This window comes from Schistocerca nitens, chromosome 1, assembly GCF_023898315.1.
Source record: "Schistocerca nitens isolate TAMUIC-IGC-003100 chromosome 1, iqSchNite1.1, whole genome shotgun sequence".
In the NCBI taxonomy this organism is placed as follows: Eukaryota; Metazoa; Arthropoda; class Insecta; order Orthoptera; family Acrididae; genus Schistocerca; species Schistocerca nitens.
In genome coordinates, this window is record NC_064614.1 from 155,656,447 (window position 1) to 155,672,233 (window position 15,787).

Genomic DNA, 15,787 nt, shown 5'->3' on the forward strand with positions numbered 1-15,787 from the left:
TCGGTTTAAATACTTTTCACCCTGTATGTATATGTTTTTTTTTTTCCTTGCTCCTTGACTCCTCAGGCATCGTTTCCTGGAGTTAGTCGCCATTTAGCGAAACATCCCTTTTAGAATGACTTCCGAATATCATGGACACATCATTACAGCTCAAATCAGCGAACACTCTAGTAGCCACGGTATACCCGTTGATTACCAATACTCCAGTACGCGCGAAACAAGTCGAGTCGTGTAGCAGATAGCGGCAGGAATAGTTGTGTGGTGGGGAGGTGCGGACGTTTGCTATCAGAACAACCACACCCGCAGCAGTCAGCTGCCATGGCTACGACGGAACACAAGCCTGACCCAGCCAAACACCGTGAGTACTGCAGCATTCATCAGAGCTCGCCTCTAATCGTACGAGAAGTCTTAAGAAAATTAGAAAACACTGCTGTTGTGTAGATTGCAATTTGACTCTGAACTCATACCATATGAAATAAAAATACTCTGATCTTTCTGAGACAGGCCAACCGAACATGAGAACTCGCCTAACATCGTGAAGATCTACCTTCAGCATGCAAGACAGATTTACATCTACGCTCATTGAATCACTGTGAATTGCATGTCAGATGGCACTTTTTATGTGACCATATATTATGGTCTCTCCTTGTTCCATTCACGGATGGAGTGCCGGAAAAAGGAATCCCGTTACATTCTTGATTTAATCTACACTATCCTTTGGGAACTAGTTTGTGTGTGTGCAGAGAAGGTTTGAAAGATTGTGTGACATTTCTTTACACTCTGTCGCCACTCACACAATTTGCGCCACAACTCTTTGCAACTGCTCGATGTCCCCTTTTCGGATGATCTGATATTGGTCTTATACACTACAGTAATATTTTATTTCTTGGCGACGCCACGCTGACGTATTATATTCGGATATACTTTAAACAGATGTTCCTTACCACGTTTTAAACGCATTTATTCTGTACGTATGAAACTAATATTCACCATTATGTCATATTAATTCGTTACAAGATATAGGCTGTCCAGTAGTCGTATTTGGTTTCCTATTTTTCTGCAGATATTAAGATGGCCACTACTGACCGAAATCGAAGGCCTGAGAACACAAGTTTTGCGATCATAGATGTCTACACTTCCTGGATCACTGTTTTTACTCGCGACTGTATTGTAGCTTGAATATTAAGCTATCGGTTACACAAGTGATTCGTATGCAAACTCTTTTATATACAGTTTCCATTTTCGCAGTACCCATCCAGTGAATGGCGGACTGCCGTCTCCTTTAGTTATAACTGAGCCTACAGTATCATGTCCTTCTTCGCCTCCCTGCACTTCGTTACTCCTAAATATTTGTATGGCGTGACTAAATCTAGTTGCGACTTACTTATCTTGAAGGCAAAAGATATCCAGCATTTGCATTTTGTGATATGCACGCCTTTTAATTTATGAAAATTAAGAGCTAGTTGATAGTCTTTGCATCGTTACTGATATTTTATGGACACCTGACTGGAATGGTACTGTAATTATTTCGGGAAAGATTTTTCTCTTACATTACACCATCATCTGCGAAAAATCTGACATTACAAGTAAGATTGGATACGGTTCAGTGTTAGGTGAACTCTACAAGCACTTACTACAAGGTCAGAGGCAGACGACAACAGATATCCGGCGATTTTCTGCGTCAAGATAGAGATTGGCATTCATAATTGTTGTTGTTGTGGTCTTCAGACCGAAGACCGGTTTGACGTAGCTCTCAATGCTCCTCTACCCTGTACAAGCCCCTTCACCTTCGAATAACTAATGCAACCTATATCCTACTAAATCTTCTTACTATGCTCATCTCTTGGTCTCCCTCTACAACTTTTAACCCCTCGCTTCCCCACCCACCACCACCCCCGACCAACAGTTCTCTCCAGTACTCGACTGGTAATGTATGCCGTCAAACGATCCCTTCTTCTGGTTAAGTTGGGCCACAAATTTCTTGTCACTCCAATTCTGTTCAGTACCTCCTCATCAGTTATGTGCTCGTTCCATCTAACATTCAGCATTCTTCTGCAGTACCTTATTTCGAAATCTTCAATTCTCTTTTTGTGTAAACTGTTTATCGTCACTGGTTTACTTCCAGACATTGCTGCGTTCCCGAGAGATGCCTTCAGAAACGACTTCCTAACACTTAAATCGCCGGCCGCGGTGGTCTAGCGGTTCTAGGCGCTCAGTCCGGAGCCGCGTGACTGCTACGGTCGCAGGTTCGAATCCTGCCTCGGGCATGGATGTGTGTGATGTCCTTAGGTTAGTTAGGTTTAAGTAGTTCTAAGTTCTAGGGGACCGATGACCATAGATGTTAAGTCCCATAGTGCTCAGAGCTATTTGAACCATTAACACTTAAATCTTTATTCGACGTTAACAAATTTATCTTTTTCAGAAATTCTTTCTTTCCCATTGCCAGTCTAGATTTTATATCCTCTCTACTTCGGCCATCGTCAGTTATTTTTCTGCCAAATACAAAACACATATGCTACTTTAAGTGTCTCGTTTATTAATCTAATTCCTTTAGCAACACCTGATTTCACTCGACTACATTCCATTATCCTTGTATTGCATTTGCTGGTGTTTATCTTATACCTTCCATTCAAGATACTGTCCATTCCCTTGAACTGCTCTTCCAAGTGTTTGCTGTCTCTGACAGACTCACAACGTCATTGGCAAATCTCACAGTATTTTATTTCTTCTCCCTGAATTATAATTCCTGTTCAGAATTTTTCTTTGGTTTCCTTTACTGATTGCTCAGTGTACAGATTGAATAACGTAGAGGATAGGCGACAACCCTCTCTCACTGCCTTCTCAATCACTGATTCCGTTTTATGCCCCTCGACTCGTATAACTGCTGTCTTGTTTCTGTACCAGTTATAAATAGCCTTTTCACCTGTGTCTTGCCCCTGATTCCTTCACACTTTCAACGAGACTACTCCAGTCAACACTGTTAAAAGCTTTCTCTAAGTCTACATATGCTATGAAGGTAGGTCTGCCTTTCGTTAACCTATCCACTACAGTAAGTTGTGGTGTCTGTATTGCCCCGCCTGTTTCTACATTTCTCCGGAATACAAACTGATCTTCCCTCATAACTATATTTTTTAAGCAATTATAGCATTATTTTTGTTTTGCTGCACGGATAGTTATCGTGCTGGATAATGTGATGTCCTGTGGCGGAAGACATACAACATCATGAGATTTAAATAGTCAGTAAGATTATTGTGACTGGTTTTGACCACGAATTTGTCATCATTAGATCGTTCTTGTTATACCAAAAAGCAAACTTCTCACAAATCAATGACATGCGACCTTCACACTTGGATTTTCTTGGAGTTAGTGGCTGGCATGTCATGGAGATACAAATTCACAGAATGACAGCAAAGTTTGATCTTTGAGGAAGGCCACTCTTGCTCAAAAGTTGATGAATAAATCTGCTAGCTTCTAACATGAAATTACATCAACGAACTTCAACATGAGGTATTCTCTGAATACTGTATTGCAAACTGCCACGAAAGGTGTAGTCGACTTGAGGCCTCTCTGAAATACAGTCTGAACCAATGCTGTAAGCTATCGGTTGATCATTCAACATTGGGGATAAGGTACTGAAATCTCTCAATCAAAAGTGCATTGAGATAACAGCATAACTGTTAAGATACTATCGTGTGATAGTTATGTCAGTTATTTTAAACGGCTTTTGTAAATCTATGGAGATGAAATCTGCCGGCCAGGGTGGCCGAGCCGTTCTAGGTGCTACAGTCTGGAACCGCGCCACCACTACGGTCGCAGGTTCGAATCCTGCCTCGGGCATGGATGTGTGTGAGTCCTTAGGTTAGTTAGGTTTACGTAGTTCTAAGTTCTAGGGGACTGATGACCTTGGCTGGTTCAAATGGCTCTGAGCACTATGGGACTCAACTGCTGAGGTCATTAGTTCCCTAGAACTTAGAACTAGTTAAACCTAACTAACCTAAGGACACCACAAACATCGATGCCCGAGGCAGGATTCGAACCTGCGACCGTAGCGGTCTCGCGGTTCCAGACTGCAGCGCCTTTAACCGCACGGCCACTTCGGCCGGCTGATGACCTTAGAAGTTAAGTCCCATAGTGCTCAGAGCCATTTTGAACCATTTGAGATGAAATCTACCTGCTCAGCTGTATTTAATATTCAAGATGTTGCGTGGGAATATAACTTGCTGTTTTCCACAGGCTAACTTTTCTTCCAGAATTCTAGTAAATCTACTTTTTCTGAACAAATACGTTCTTGGATCCAAGCATTGATTGCCTTAATGGACACGGCCTATAATTCTGTGTATCCATTCTTTTACTCCTATAGCCGGGAGTGACCTTTCCACTACAAAAAAATTTGGGTGATTGCTAGGAATCGAACCCAGGACTTCGCATCAGTAGTTAACTGATCGAACATGGATTAGGCCTGTTACTTTCGATGTTGAAGTAGGAGGGAGTAAGTGCTGGGACAGTAGGATGCTTCAGTAAGAATACATTTACTTATGTCAACATACTGATCACACATGAACATACAGGAAGATTTCGAAGCCAGAAGCAATCTTTGCATAGAACTTACAAGTGCATGACAGTATCAGTAAATAATTTTTTCGGTTTTATATTTTCGGGGAAAAGCTGTTATTTTTATTTTTAAATGTCATCCATAGTCTTCGTCTGTCAAAAATAAATAAATCAGACATTGTAAACAGTAACTAGTCTAGTCTAGTGTGGCTAGACGATGCTTTTTCCGACAACTGTTTCAGTTACTCAGCGCATATACCTAAGCTACCAAACTTAACCACTATTCCAGTATTCACATCTGCTGTAATATGTGTAACTCTTAAATATTCTTCTGAGTTCCTAAACAACCTATCGTATCAAAATTAGAGGTAGTAGTTTCCCTGTCTTCTTCCAACCTTTTGTAAACTAGACAGCAATTAAAGCTGCATCCGAAGTAACAAAGAGTTAGTGGCGATTGCTTGACTTTAGAGGTGTAGTTTCCCCCCTTTCTCCATAAATAATGTAATTTCTACAGAATAAGTTAATTTTATTAGGCCCTAGCAGAACGGTAACCTGCTGGTCAGCCGCCGTGTATTTTTGCTGTTGTATTAATTTCCTCATTGACTGACAGGATTAATAAGATTTCCCCTCCTTTCTGTAACATTAAAATCGATCCAAGAAGGATAATGTTTTCTTGTTCTCGGGACACGGGAAGGAACCACGCAGAGAAAATGCCCCCATAAATAATATTTTTGAAATTGTCTATTGCTCACTCTTATTGATGAATGTATCACCGTCTTTAAACAGAAACTCTTCATCCGGAACTTTCAGTAGCTCCTGAGCTCTCTTACGACAAAATGTGTTTGTGCAAGCGCAGTCTGTTAGAAAATTTTTCAATACAAATGTAGATTGGAAACTGATGCAAGTGTAACGTTCGTTTAGAAACAAACAGGTTTTACATGTCAAGAGGAACTAGAGGAAAACATGGTAAGGAAATAATAACTTGCCTTGTAATTTCAAAACTTTTAGGTGTCCATACTGGTGAGAATTAAAAGTGAAAATAAGACACAGTTTGGAACTCCTAAAACAACGTAATTCAAAAAATGGCTCTGAGCACTATGGGACTTAACATCTATGGTCATCAGTCAAAACAACGTAATTCAGCCACATTTTCACTTCGAATTATTGCAAATCAGTTATTTCACTTATTTTGCTCATTTTCATTCGTAATGTCGTATTGGATAATGTTCTGTGGTAACTCACCCTTAAGAAACAAAGTTCATGCTCGAAAACTATATAAGAATAATATGTGGTGCTCGGTCCACGTTCGTCTTGTAGACATCTGTTGAAGGACCCAAAGGAATTACAGCCACTACTGCAAGTGGGAACTGATTTAAATCAATGGGGAACAAACAGACACCACATACATATCTGTTAACAGAGTTTGGAATTTTAACTACTGCTTCATAACAACACCAGAAGGAGAAGTTACATTCATTACTTGAATTAAGGTTGTCTTTCGCACAAAAAGGGGTGCTCAACGCTGCCACAAAAATTTTTGATCACCTACCCAATGACACAAAATTTTAAAGCAAACTCATAGAGTTTCTCCTGGACAACCCGTTCTATTAGATAGCTGAATTTCTGTTTTTGTAATATATAGAAGTTGTTGAGTAGGAGCTACTAACAATTTATACATGGACACCTAGTAGTTATGTTTACATTTGGATTTATAATGTGAATGTGAAATGACTCATAGCACATCATCACCATTAATCGTATGTCGACAGTGTTTTTATGAAGCGTAATTAACATCCAACTAACATCTAATTCTCAAACAGCGAACCTGTGGACTTTGAACCACTGATTACACTAACGAATAAGAGAGAAGTGTTTTGAATAACATGCTGGTGGAGATTCCAGCACTTGTGGCAGGTAACAGGCATATTTCCACATAAAATCTTGTCGAAAAGATTAAATGATAATTGTTTATCGGAAACGTGATGCTGTAATGTACACAGATAATTATCTGTTCATGTGCACCACGAAGCCTAACAGTAGCGGCAAGTTAACTATCTAAAAGTGGCCACAGTTTTATAAAGCTCACAGTAGCAATAAATGCATGATGGAAAGTTTTAAAATGATCGCGACTTTCAGAATTCACTTCAGTGAATAACACTGATTTTTTCCGAATTTTGTTTACGTAATAGAGGCACGTAAGTTTTCAATAACCTCTCCACCTTTTTATGACAGAGAGGAGTGGAGCAGTGCCTCAGACAATTCCACATTTAAGTGGTGTGCACGCTTGGAGATACAGTCATACCAGGGTTTGAACTTCAGAAGAAACTTAACAATAGTGCGGTATTGAAAAACAATTAAGACTACATAAAACGGAGAAAGGATCACGCTCTAACGGAATTCAAGTTCCAAATGATATGAAATAAGCTGCGAAATTATCTTCTTTTTTTGTTCCCATGTATCGAGAATCTCTCGCCTACCGAAAAGTTGCATGAGACTGGAAAAGGACAATGGTCATTATTTTCTACAAAAAAAGAAGGTTAACGGATCGTATTTACAGAACTCCACAACAGTATCCCTGACGTCCGTCTGTTATAGGAGCCTAGAGGATATTATGAGCTCAAAAATATGACATTTCAGGATGGAAACAAGCTTCCCTTAAAATATGAGCTCGCAGTTCAGAAAAAAACGCTAGTGTGAAACACAGCTTGCTTTATTCATACACTCTTGCAAATAATAGATGCAAATGAACAAGTAGATTCAGTCTTCCTAGATTTGCGAATCGGTTTCGGCTCTAATTGTAGGGAAATGTAAGTTGATGAAATATGTGGGAAAAATAAATCTGTAATAATCAAATGCAGTTCTAGTGGTGTGTTTCTTGACATAGCCATGTCGATGAAATATCTAGGTGGTAGCGTGACAAAGCTGTGTGAGGTTGGTTGTGTTGATTTGGGGGAAAGAGACCAAACAGTGAGGTCATCGGTCTCATCGGATTAGGTAAGGAAATCGGCCGTTTTCTGGCAGAGGAACCATCCCGGCTTTAGCCTGAAGCGATTTACGGAAATCACGGGAAACCTAAATCAGGATGGCCGGACGAGGGATTGAACGGTCGTCCTCCCGAATGCAGTCCAGTGTGTTAACCTCTGCGCCACACCGCTCGGTAAAATGGTGTGGGGTGCAAGGAGCCTCTAAGGTCAGTGTTATGTAATTGTTACTTCTAACTTATTAATCATATTTTTAGCTCATTTATTGACGTAGGGACTCTTTGCAGCTTTCTTTGTCGGCGACATTCCCGCAATGCAGTACTGCTATTGCTGATGTTCTGATACAACAACTTGCCAACAGTAGGAGTCCTCTCTTGTCAATAACTGTTGTTTCGTATGGAAAACTTCAACCTTTACACCAACTGTCACTTCACAAAAGAAATCAACACATGTCGCCAAGCAACAAACAGCATACTGACAAACTGGAATTACTATCTTTTCAGTATAGTCTGCAAGCGCACCGATTAATGAACATAACTATGATGCTTCAGCGTTCTGTGATGTATACAGCCCGCATTGGAGCTCTCGGTACATCGTATAACCACCAGGTACCTTGAGGTTGTTGTCAGGTATTTTGATCTCTATAGTTTACTTTATTACGCTATCCCACAACGCGTTAGACCACCTGGCGATGGCGATTTCGTCAAACGCAATTTTATGTTCATTTTTCACAAAATGTTCAGTTATTGCCGATTTCTCCGGGTAGTGTAGGAACAGACACCTGTCGCCTTATACCCACCGCGTAGTGTAGAAACAGACACTTCTCACCTTATATCCACTGTGTTGTCTCGTGTGCAAGCTCTGCACGACGTGACATTACCCACACTCAGACGATATTTTGCTAACGCTGAGACCTCCGAGGTCGACCTTATCTGTCACAGGCCTCCCGGTATACGTTACTTGGGAGACCGAAGACAACTTGATGTTTTTTCTTCAGGAGCACAGGACCACAGAAAGGATAGAAAGCACTTTCCACCTCGACCATGTTCTGCTTACACGTGGGATATTTTTTGGTTGTTGTGACGGAAGTCTTTGGTAGGTGGCTTAGTTCTCCTGGCAAATCTTCTGTATCAGAGGCAGCTTCCATTCGATGAACCCGACTCAAAAGCACACTTTTCTAAGGAAGTCTTATAAACGGAACGATATAGTATATGTTGCTTAAAAGCATTGAACCTCTTTGGCAAGAGTATATCTTCTACATGAATAAAGGTACAAACGAAGGGTAAATTTTAGTTTACGCGTAAAGTTTTTATTTATCAAAACAATCACACAATTTTACAAGGTTATTTCTTTTACACGTTTGCATATACAACCTTGGGGTGCATTTTTACAATTACGTTTAGGATCAAGGATCTCATTTACTTTTCACAAACGTTCGATATTCCCTCCATTGGACGCACGACAAATATTCTGGCTAGTTACATACTTGTGTGTGGTTGTCTGGAGTTAATACTATCGCTGCAGCTATTGTCTGTCGTCGAACTTCATCCAAATTTGTTGGAAGGCGAGGTCCACAGACGGAATCTTTCAAAAATGTGCAGGAAAAACTAACCCGCACACCGTGAGATCAAGCGACCTTGGAGGTCAATGGTGCAACTCGATTTTCGTGCGCCCCTTACGGCCGGTACACCATAAAGGAAGCTCATTGTTAGGAAATGCTCCTCCACACACGTGCCTGTGTGAGTGTGCTCCGTTGCACTGAAAGATGAAATTTAGCTACATGTTCTCGCAGTCGTGGAGAAGAGAAAATGAGCGAGCTAGCTGCTCCATTTAGACCCCTACCGACAACCGCAATAAGAACTGGTGCCAATTTAAACTATTAAGTTCTCATGCGTAAATTACGATCCGTCCAAAGACACCGTCTGCTTTCAAGTAGAAGGATTAGTCTTGTCAAATGAAACTTTCTGAGGCATCCTGAAGCTGAATTCCGAAGCAATTTGCTCTTGAAAGGTAAATACGAGGGCGGTTCAGAAAGTAACCTCCGATTGGTCACAGTGCGGGTTGTGGGGGGAGTAGCGACGCCATCTGTGCGTTCACGCACTCAACAGGTCAGTCGACATCAAGCCGTGGTCGAGTGAACGTCGTACCTGCTTTAGTTTAGTTTTTGTGGCAGTTTGAAATGTGTGCTGCAATAGAAAACCCCGCCAAATGTGAAGTGCATGCTGTCATAAGGTTTTTTACAGCCAAAGGATATTCTGCAGCAGCTATTCATCGTGAGCTTTGTGCCGTGTACGGACCAAGAGTTACGACTGAAGGAGTTGTCCGTGAATGGGTACGTTTATTTAAAAGTGGACGAGAAAACGTTCATGATGAAGAGAGGAGTGGTAGACCATCATTGGTGACTGACGAACTCGTTCAGACAGTTGATGCAAAAGTTCGTGAAAATCGACGTTTCTCAATGTCGGAGTTGTCTACTGGTTTTCCACAGATTTCTAAGACTCTCTTGTACGAGATAGTGACAGCAAGATTGGGTTACCGTAAGTTCTGTGCACGATGGGTGCCCAAAATTCTTACCGACCACCACAAAACTCAAAGAATGGCCTCTGCATTAGACTTTCTGTCACGTTATGAGGACGAAGGAGAACCATTGTTAAACAGAATCGTGACCGGTGACGAAACCTGGATTAAGTACGTGAACCCGGAGACAAAAGAACAATCAAAGATGTGGGCACATTCAAATTCGCCTACCAAACCAAGAAAAGCCTCACAAGATTTTTCTGACAGAAAACTGATGGCAACGGTGTTTTGGGATGCCAAAGGGGTGTTGTTGGTTGAATTCATGGAACGTGGTACGACCATTAATCAAGACGTGTACTGTGAAACAATAAAAAAGTTACGACGGGCTATACAGAACAAACGCCGTGGTATGCCGACTTCCGGTATCGTTTTTTTGCACGATAACGCCCGTCCTCACTCTGCTCGCAGAACAACGGCCCTTCTTGAGTCCTTCAAGTGGGACGTTATCAACCATCCACCTTACAGCCCAGACCTGGCGCCAAGTGATTATCACCTCTTCATGCATTTGAAGAAATGGCTCGGGTCACAGCGGTTTGATGACGACGAAGAGCTCAAAGATGCGGTCACAGGCTGGCTCCAGGCACAAGCGGGTGATTTTTATGCAGAAGGAATTTCAAAGCTTGTGAAGAGATACGATAAGTGCCTCAATCGCTATGGAGACTATGTAGAAAAATAGTGCAAAGATGTAGTTGTAAGATGTATATATTAAAATATTTTTATTTAACTTGGTGTATTTTTTTAAATCAACCGGAGGTTACTTTCTGAACGGCCCTCGTATAAAAGAAAAAAACAGCGGATGTGATACGCATAATACTCTTCATTTCGATAGCCGATCACGAGGGCCCATAATAATTATCAAGATAGCATTGTAAGTAGCAGCGGTTAGACGACAGACTCCCTCCCCAAATGAAAGTACGCTCGTTATCGAGCTCATTATCAGTAGTGGTCACTGGCCTTCTGATCTGCCACATACTTGAGCAAATATTATCATATGCTTGAAATGCAGTTATCAGACTTCGAAACTGCATGAGCTGGATATTGCGAAAGCTGCCTTGCTGGCGTCGTTGTATCGGAAGATGGCGTGGCGTAGGCTCTTATCTGGTTGCCATTTAAGAAAGTAAGTGAAAGATGTAAAAGAATATGTACAAAAGCAGAAGAAAGTATTACGAACACCAAGATACCATAGTTAAAGAGCAGCTACTGATCAACAGCTGATAGCTTTGGACGACACCGTAAAATCCGCCACGACTTCTTTGTCGGATCTAAGATAGATTACATACAATAAATGAAATACCGGCTTGTAATATTATTACTGTTAATTTATTTCAATCTGTCAATTGTAGTAAATAGAAGTTATTGCGATCAGATGTCTTCCTGCCATATTTTGTATGTAAGCACAGGTAACGTCGCACGTTCCCCACGATATTTCAGAAAACGAAGTCGTTGCCATCTGTAGGTGGTTCGTGCTAACTCCTACTGTGCTCTTGTCGGCGTCGTATACAGGGTGGTCCATTGATTATGACCGGTCCAAATATATCACGAAATAAGCATCAAACGAAAAAACTACAAAGAACGAAACTCGTCTAGCTTGAAGCGGAAAACCAGATGGCGCCATGGTTTGCCCGCTATGTGGCGGTGCCATAGGTCAAACGGATATCAACTGCTTTTTTTTAAATAGGTACCCCCATTTTTTATTACATATTCGTGTAGTACGTAAAGGAATATGAATGTTTTAGTTGGGCCCATTTTTTCGCTTTGTGATAAATGGCGCTGTAATAGTCACCAACGCATAAGTACGTGGTATCACGTAACATTCCGCCAGTGCGGACGGTATTTTCTTCGTGATACATTACCCGTGTTAAAATGGACCGTTCACCATTTGCGAAAAAGGTCGATATCGTGTTCATGTTTGGCTATTGTGATCAAAATGCCCAACGGGCGTGTGCTATGTATGCCGCTCGGTATCCTGGACGACATCATCCAAGTGCCCGGACCGTTCGCCGGATAGTTACGTTATTTAAGGAAACGGGAAGTGTTAAGCCACATGTGAAACGTGAACCAAAACCTGCAACAAATGATGATGCCCAAGTAGGTGTTTCAGCTGCTGTCGCGGCTAATCCGCGCATCAGTGGCAGACAAATTGCGCGAGAATCGGGAATCTCAAAAACGTCGGTGTTGAGAATGCTACATCAACATCGATTGCACCCGTACCATATTTCTATGCACCAGGAATTGCATGGCGACGACTTTGAAAGTCGAGTACAGTGCTGCCACTGGGCACAAGAGAAATTACGGGACGATGACAGATTTTCTGCACCCGTTCTATTTAGCGACGAAGCGTCATTCACCAACAGCGGTAACGTAAACCGGCATAAAATGCACTATTGGGCAACGGAAAATCCATGATGCGTCAAGTGGAACATCAGCGATCTTGGCGGGTTAATGTATGATGCGGCATTATGGGAGGAGGGATAATTGGCCCCCATTTTATCGATGGCAATCTAAATGGTGCAATGTATGCTGATTTCCTGCGTAATGTTCTACCGATGTTACTCCAAGATGTTTCAGTGCGTGACAGAATGGCGATGTACTTCCAACATGATGGATGTCCGGCACATAGCTCGCGTGCGGTTGAAGCGGTATTGAATAGCACATTTCGTGACAGGTGGATTGGTCGTCGAAGAACATACCATGGCCCGCACGTTCACCGGATCTGAGGTCCCAGAATTTCTTTCTGTGGGGAAAGTTGAAGGATATTTGCTACCGTGATCCACCGACAACGCCTGACAACATGCGTCAGCGCATTGTCAATGCATGTGCGAACATTACGGAAGGCGAACTAGTCGCTGTTGAGAGGAATGTCGTTACACGTATTGCCAAATGCATTCAGGTTGACGGACATTATTTTGAGCATTTATTGCATTAATGTGGTATTTACAGGTAATCACGCTGTAACAGCATGCGTTCTCAGAAATGATAAGATCGCAACGTTACATAATCACATTGTAACAACCGAAATAAAATGTTCAAACGTACCTACATTCTGTATTTTAATTTAAAAACCTACCTGTTACCAACTGTTCGTCTGAAATTGTGAGCCATATGTTTGTGACTATTACAGCGCCATCTATCACAAAGCGAAAAAAGTGGTCTAACTAAAACATTCATATTTCTTTACGTACTACAAGAATATGTAATAAAAATGGGGGTTCCTATTTATAAAAAACGCAGTTGATATCCATTTCACCTATGGCAGCAACATCTAGCGGGTCAACCATAGCACCATCTGGTTTTCCCCTTCAAGCTAGACAAGTTTCATTCTTTGTAGTTTTTTCGTTTGACGCTTATTTAGTGAGATATTTGGCCCGGTCACGATCAATGGACCGTATACGACCGTAATAAAAATGAAATTAAGATGGACAGTTCACGCAGCCGAACAGGCGGATGTAATATGGAAATGGAAAAGCTGTGGTCGACCTTAAGGTGGATTTAAACATCACAGCACTTTTCTGAGCATCGTGCTATTGAAAGCAACAGGCATTTTCATTTCTCCGGCCTGTGAACAGACTTACATAGTTATAGGGGAGGACGTACTGTTTAATGCGAACTCAGAAGCATGCCGCAGCTTGTTTTTTTTTCACATTGAATACATTAAATATCATTGCCAGAAGCCAAATAAGTAATGAGTGACGGATAAAAGCTATACGACTGGACAGGGATCGAATCCAAATTATTGCATTTCTAGTCTGCCAATTAACTATTGAGCCAGCAAATCATGGATATAGACCAAAAAAGTTGTTCACTGCATTCCAGTAGATAACAAAAGCACGAGACTACGATCTGTTAGAAGACAAGTAGATGGCATTAGAAAGTTACGCAAGAACTACATGGATGTTGATAGCTGAAGAACACAATATTGGCAGAAGTCTGGAATAGCTTCCATTCAACTAATGATGTCAAATGAAATAAAGTAGAGATGACGATCTATGCTCCAAAGCAGAAAGCTGGCCAAGTTAATTCGTAAACTGTGAATGGCTAGACGTTTGTCATTGTGTCCAGAGTTGACCCAGATCGAACATAGCACTGAATTGTAATCATACTAATATAAACATGAAATGCTTTAAGAATATCATGGGACACCTCGTCGGAGTGCCTACTGCAGAATATGTATTCGTATTCTCAAGCACGGCCACTTGTGAATTGTTGGCCCAAGTTAAGCAAGTTTCACAATACATGACTACGATATGGGCTCCCTGTCGAGCATACTCCTACAACTGTGAGGATATTTGCACGCATTATAACTAATTTTTATTTTATTTATTTATTTATGGTTCCGTGGGACGAAATTAAGGAGTAGTCTCCATGGTCATGGAACGAGTCAATACATGAAATTATAACACGATAACAGAAACAGATAAAATGAAATATAAAAAACATATTCAGGCTACAAGTCGTAAGTTTAAATAAAGAATATCAATAATGTTACACTGGAATTTGCTTAATTTTTTTAGCTCTTCCAGGAGCTCCTCGACAGAATAGAAGGATTGAGCCATGAGGAAACTCTTCAGTTTAGACTTAAAAGCGTTTGGGCTACTGCTAAGATTTTTGAGTTCTTGTGGTAGCTTATTGAAAATGGATGCAGCAGAATACTGCACTCCTTTCTGCACAAGAATCAAGGAAGTGCATTCCACATGCAGATTTGATTTCTGCCTAGTATTAACTGAGTGAAAGCTAATCATACCTGCCACAGCGTACTAAGACCTTACTGATCTTCTATAAATCTCTCTCGACACACAACAGTGACTTTGGCTACCTCACAAACAAGTTAAAGGGACCTGACTGGGGAGAAACTAATGCAGGCAGACATCTGGACATACCTCGACCTTCTAAACAAGCGCGCACATAGAGATAACAATAGTCCAAACGCTTTTGTTTTAGCACTCCCCGTGTTGGGTGTGAGGCACCTTCAAGCACTGCTTCTATGCGTCACCCATGTCCTGGTCTTGAGCTTGCGCACAGACATGTCGATGGCGGTGGTTGTCATGGCCAACAACACCGCTGGGAACCCTAACATCAAGGTGGGTACCTGACGGCCGAACTACTGGGCCCTCACAACAATCAACTAGTGTATGTAACTTATAATTACTATAAATAGCACTAATATGTAGTTTTCGTATTACTCATAAGCTTACGTAAGTTGAGTTTAGCATTTTTGTTCAATGGTTCAAAATACTGACGGTACAGTAAGGCCCTCTTTCTGTATGTGGCAGGGTTCTAGTACAATTGGTTTATCATTCCTTTACCATGACCCCAAACAACTGTATGATTTTTCTGAAAAGTAGCAGTGTATGTTTTTAGTAACAAATGAATACTGAGACCTTTCTCTGGCAAAAGTTCTTACGTTTTCTATACGTTGGTTCAGCGGAAACAAATTCTGGCTTCCCGTTCAACGTTGCCACATATTCACCTTACGGATTTCATTAATAATGTATGATTAAATAAACTGTTTGCAGTCCTTCCCGGAGTCTGGCCTCAGAGTTCACTTGTGCTATGTGCCATGTAACTACTAATCAGTCATAAAATGTCTCCATATCATAACATTTATTACATAAACACAACTCACAAAAGATTTCCACAAAAACAACAGGCACTGGCCATGTTTTCTCATTGTTGCAAAC

The 15,787-nt window shown here is 41.2% G+C and overlaps 1 protein-coding gene across 1 annotated transcript in view; it reads left to right on the forward strand.

Moving 5' to 3' along the window:
* Nucleotides 1-321: 321 nt before the first annotated feature.
* LOC126243928 (putative inorganic phosphate cotransporter) overlaps nucleotides 322-15,787 on the forward strand; it is a 246,450-nt gene continuing 230,984 nt past the window's right edge. Inside the window, exons 1-2 of the mRNA XM_049948199.1 lie at nucleotides 322-358; nucleotides 15,048-15,187. Of these exons, the coding sequence (XP_049804156.1) occupies nucleotides 15,131-15,187 (57 nt within the window). The 5' untranslated portion in view covers nucleotides 322-358; nucleotides 15,048-15,130. The remainder of the gene's footprint in view (nucleotides 359-15,047; nucleotides 15,188-15,787) is intronic.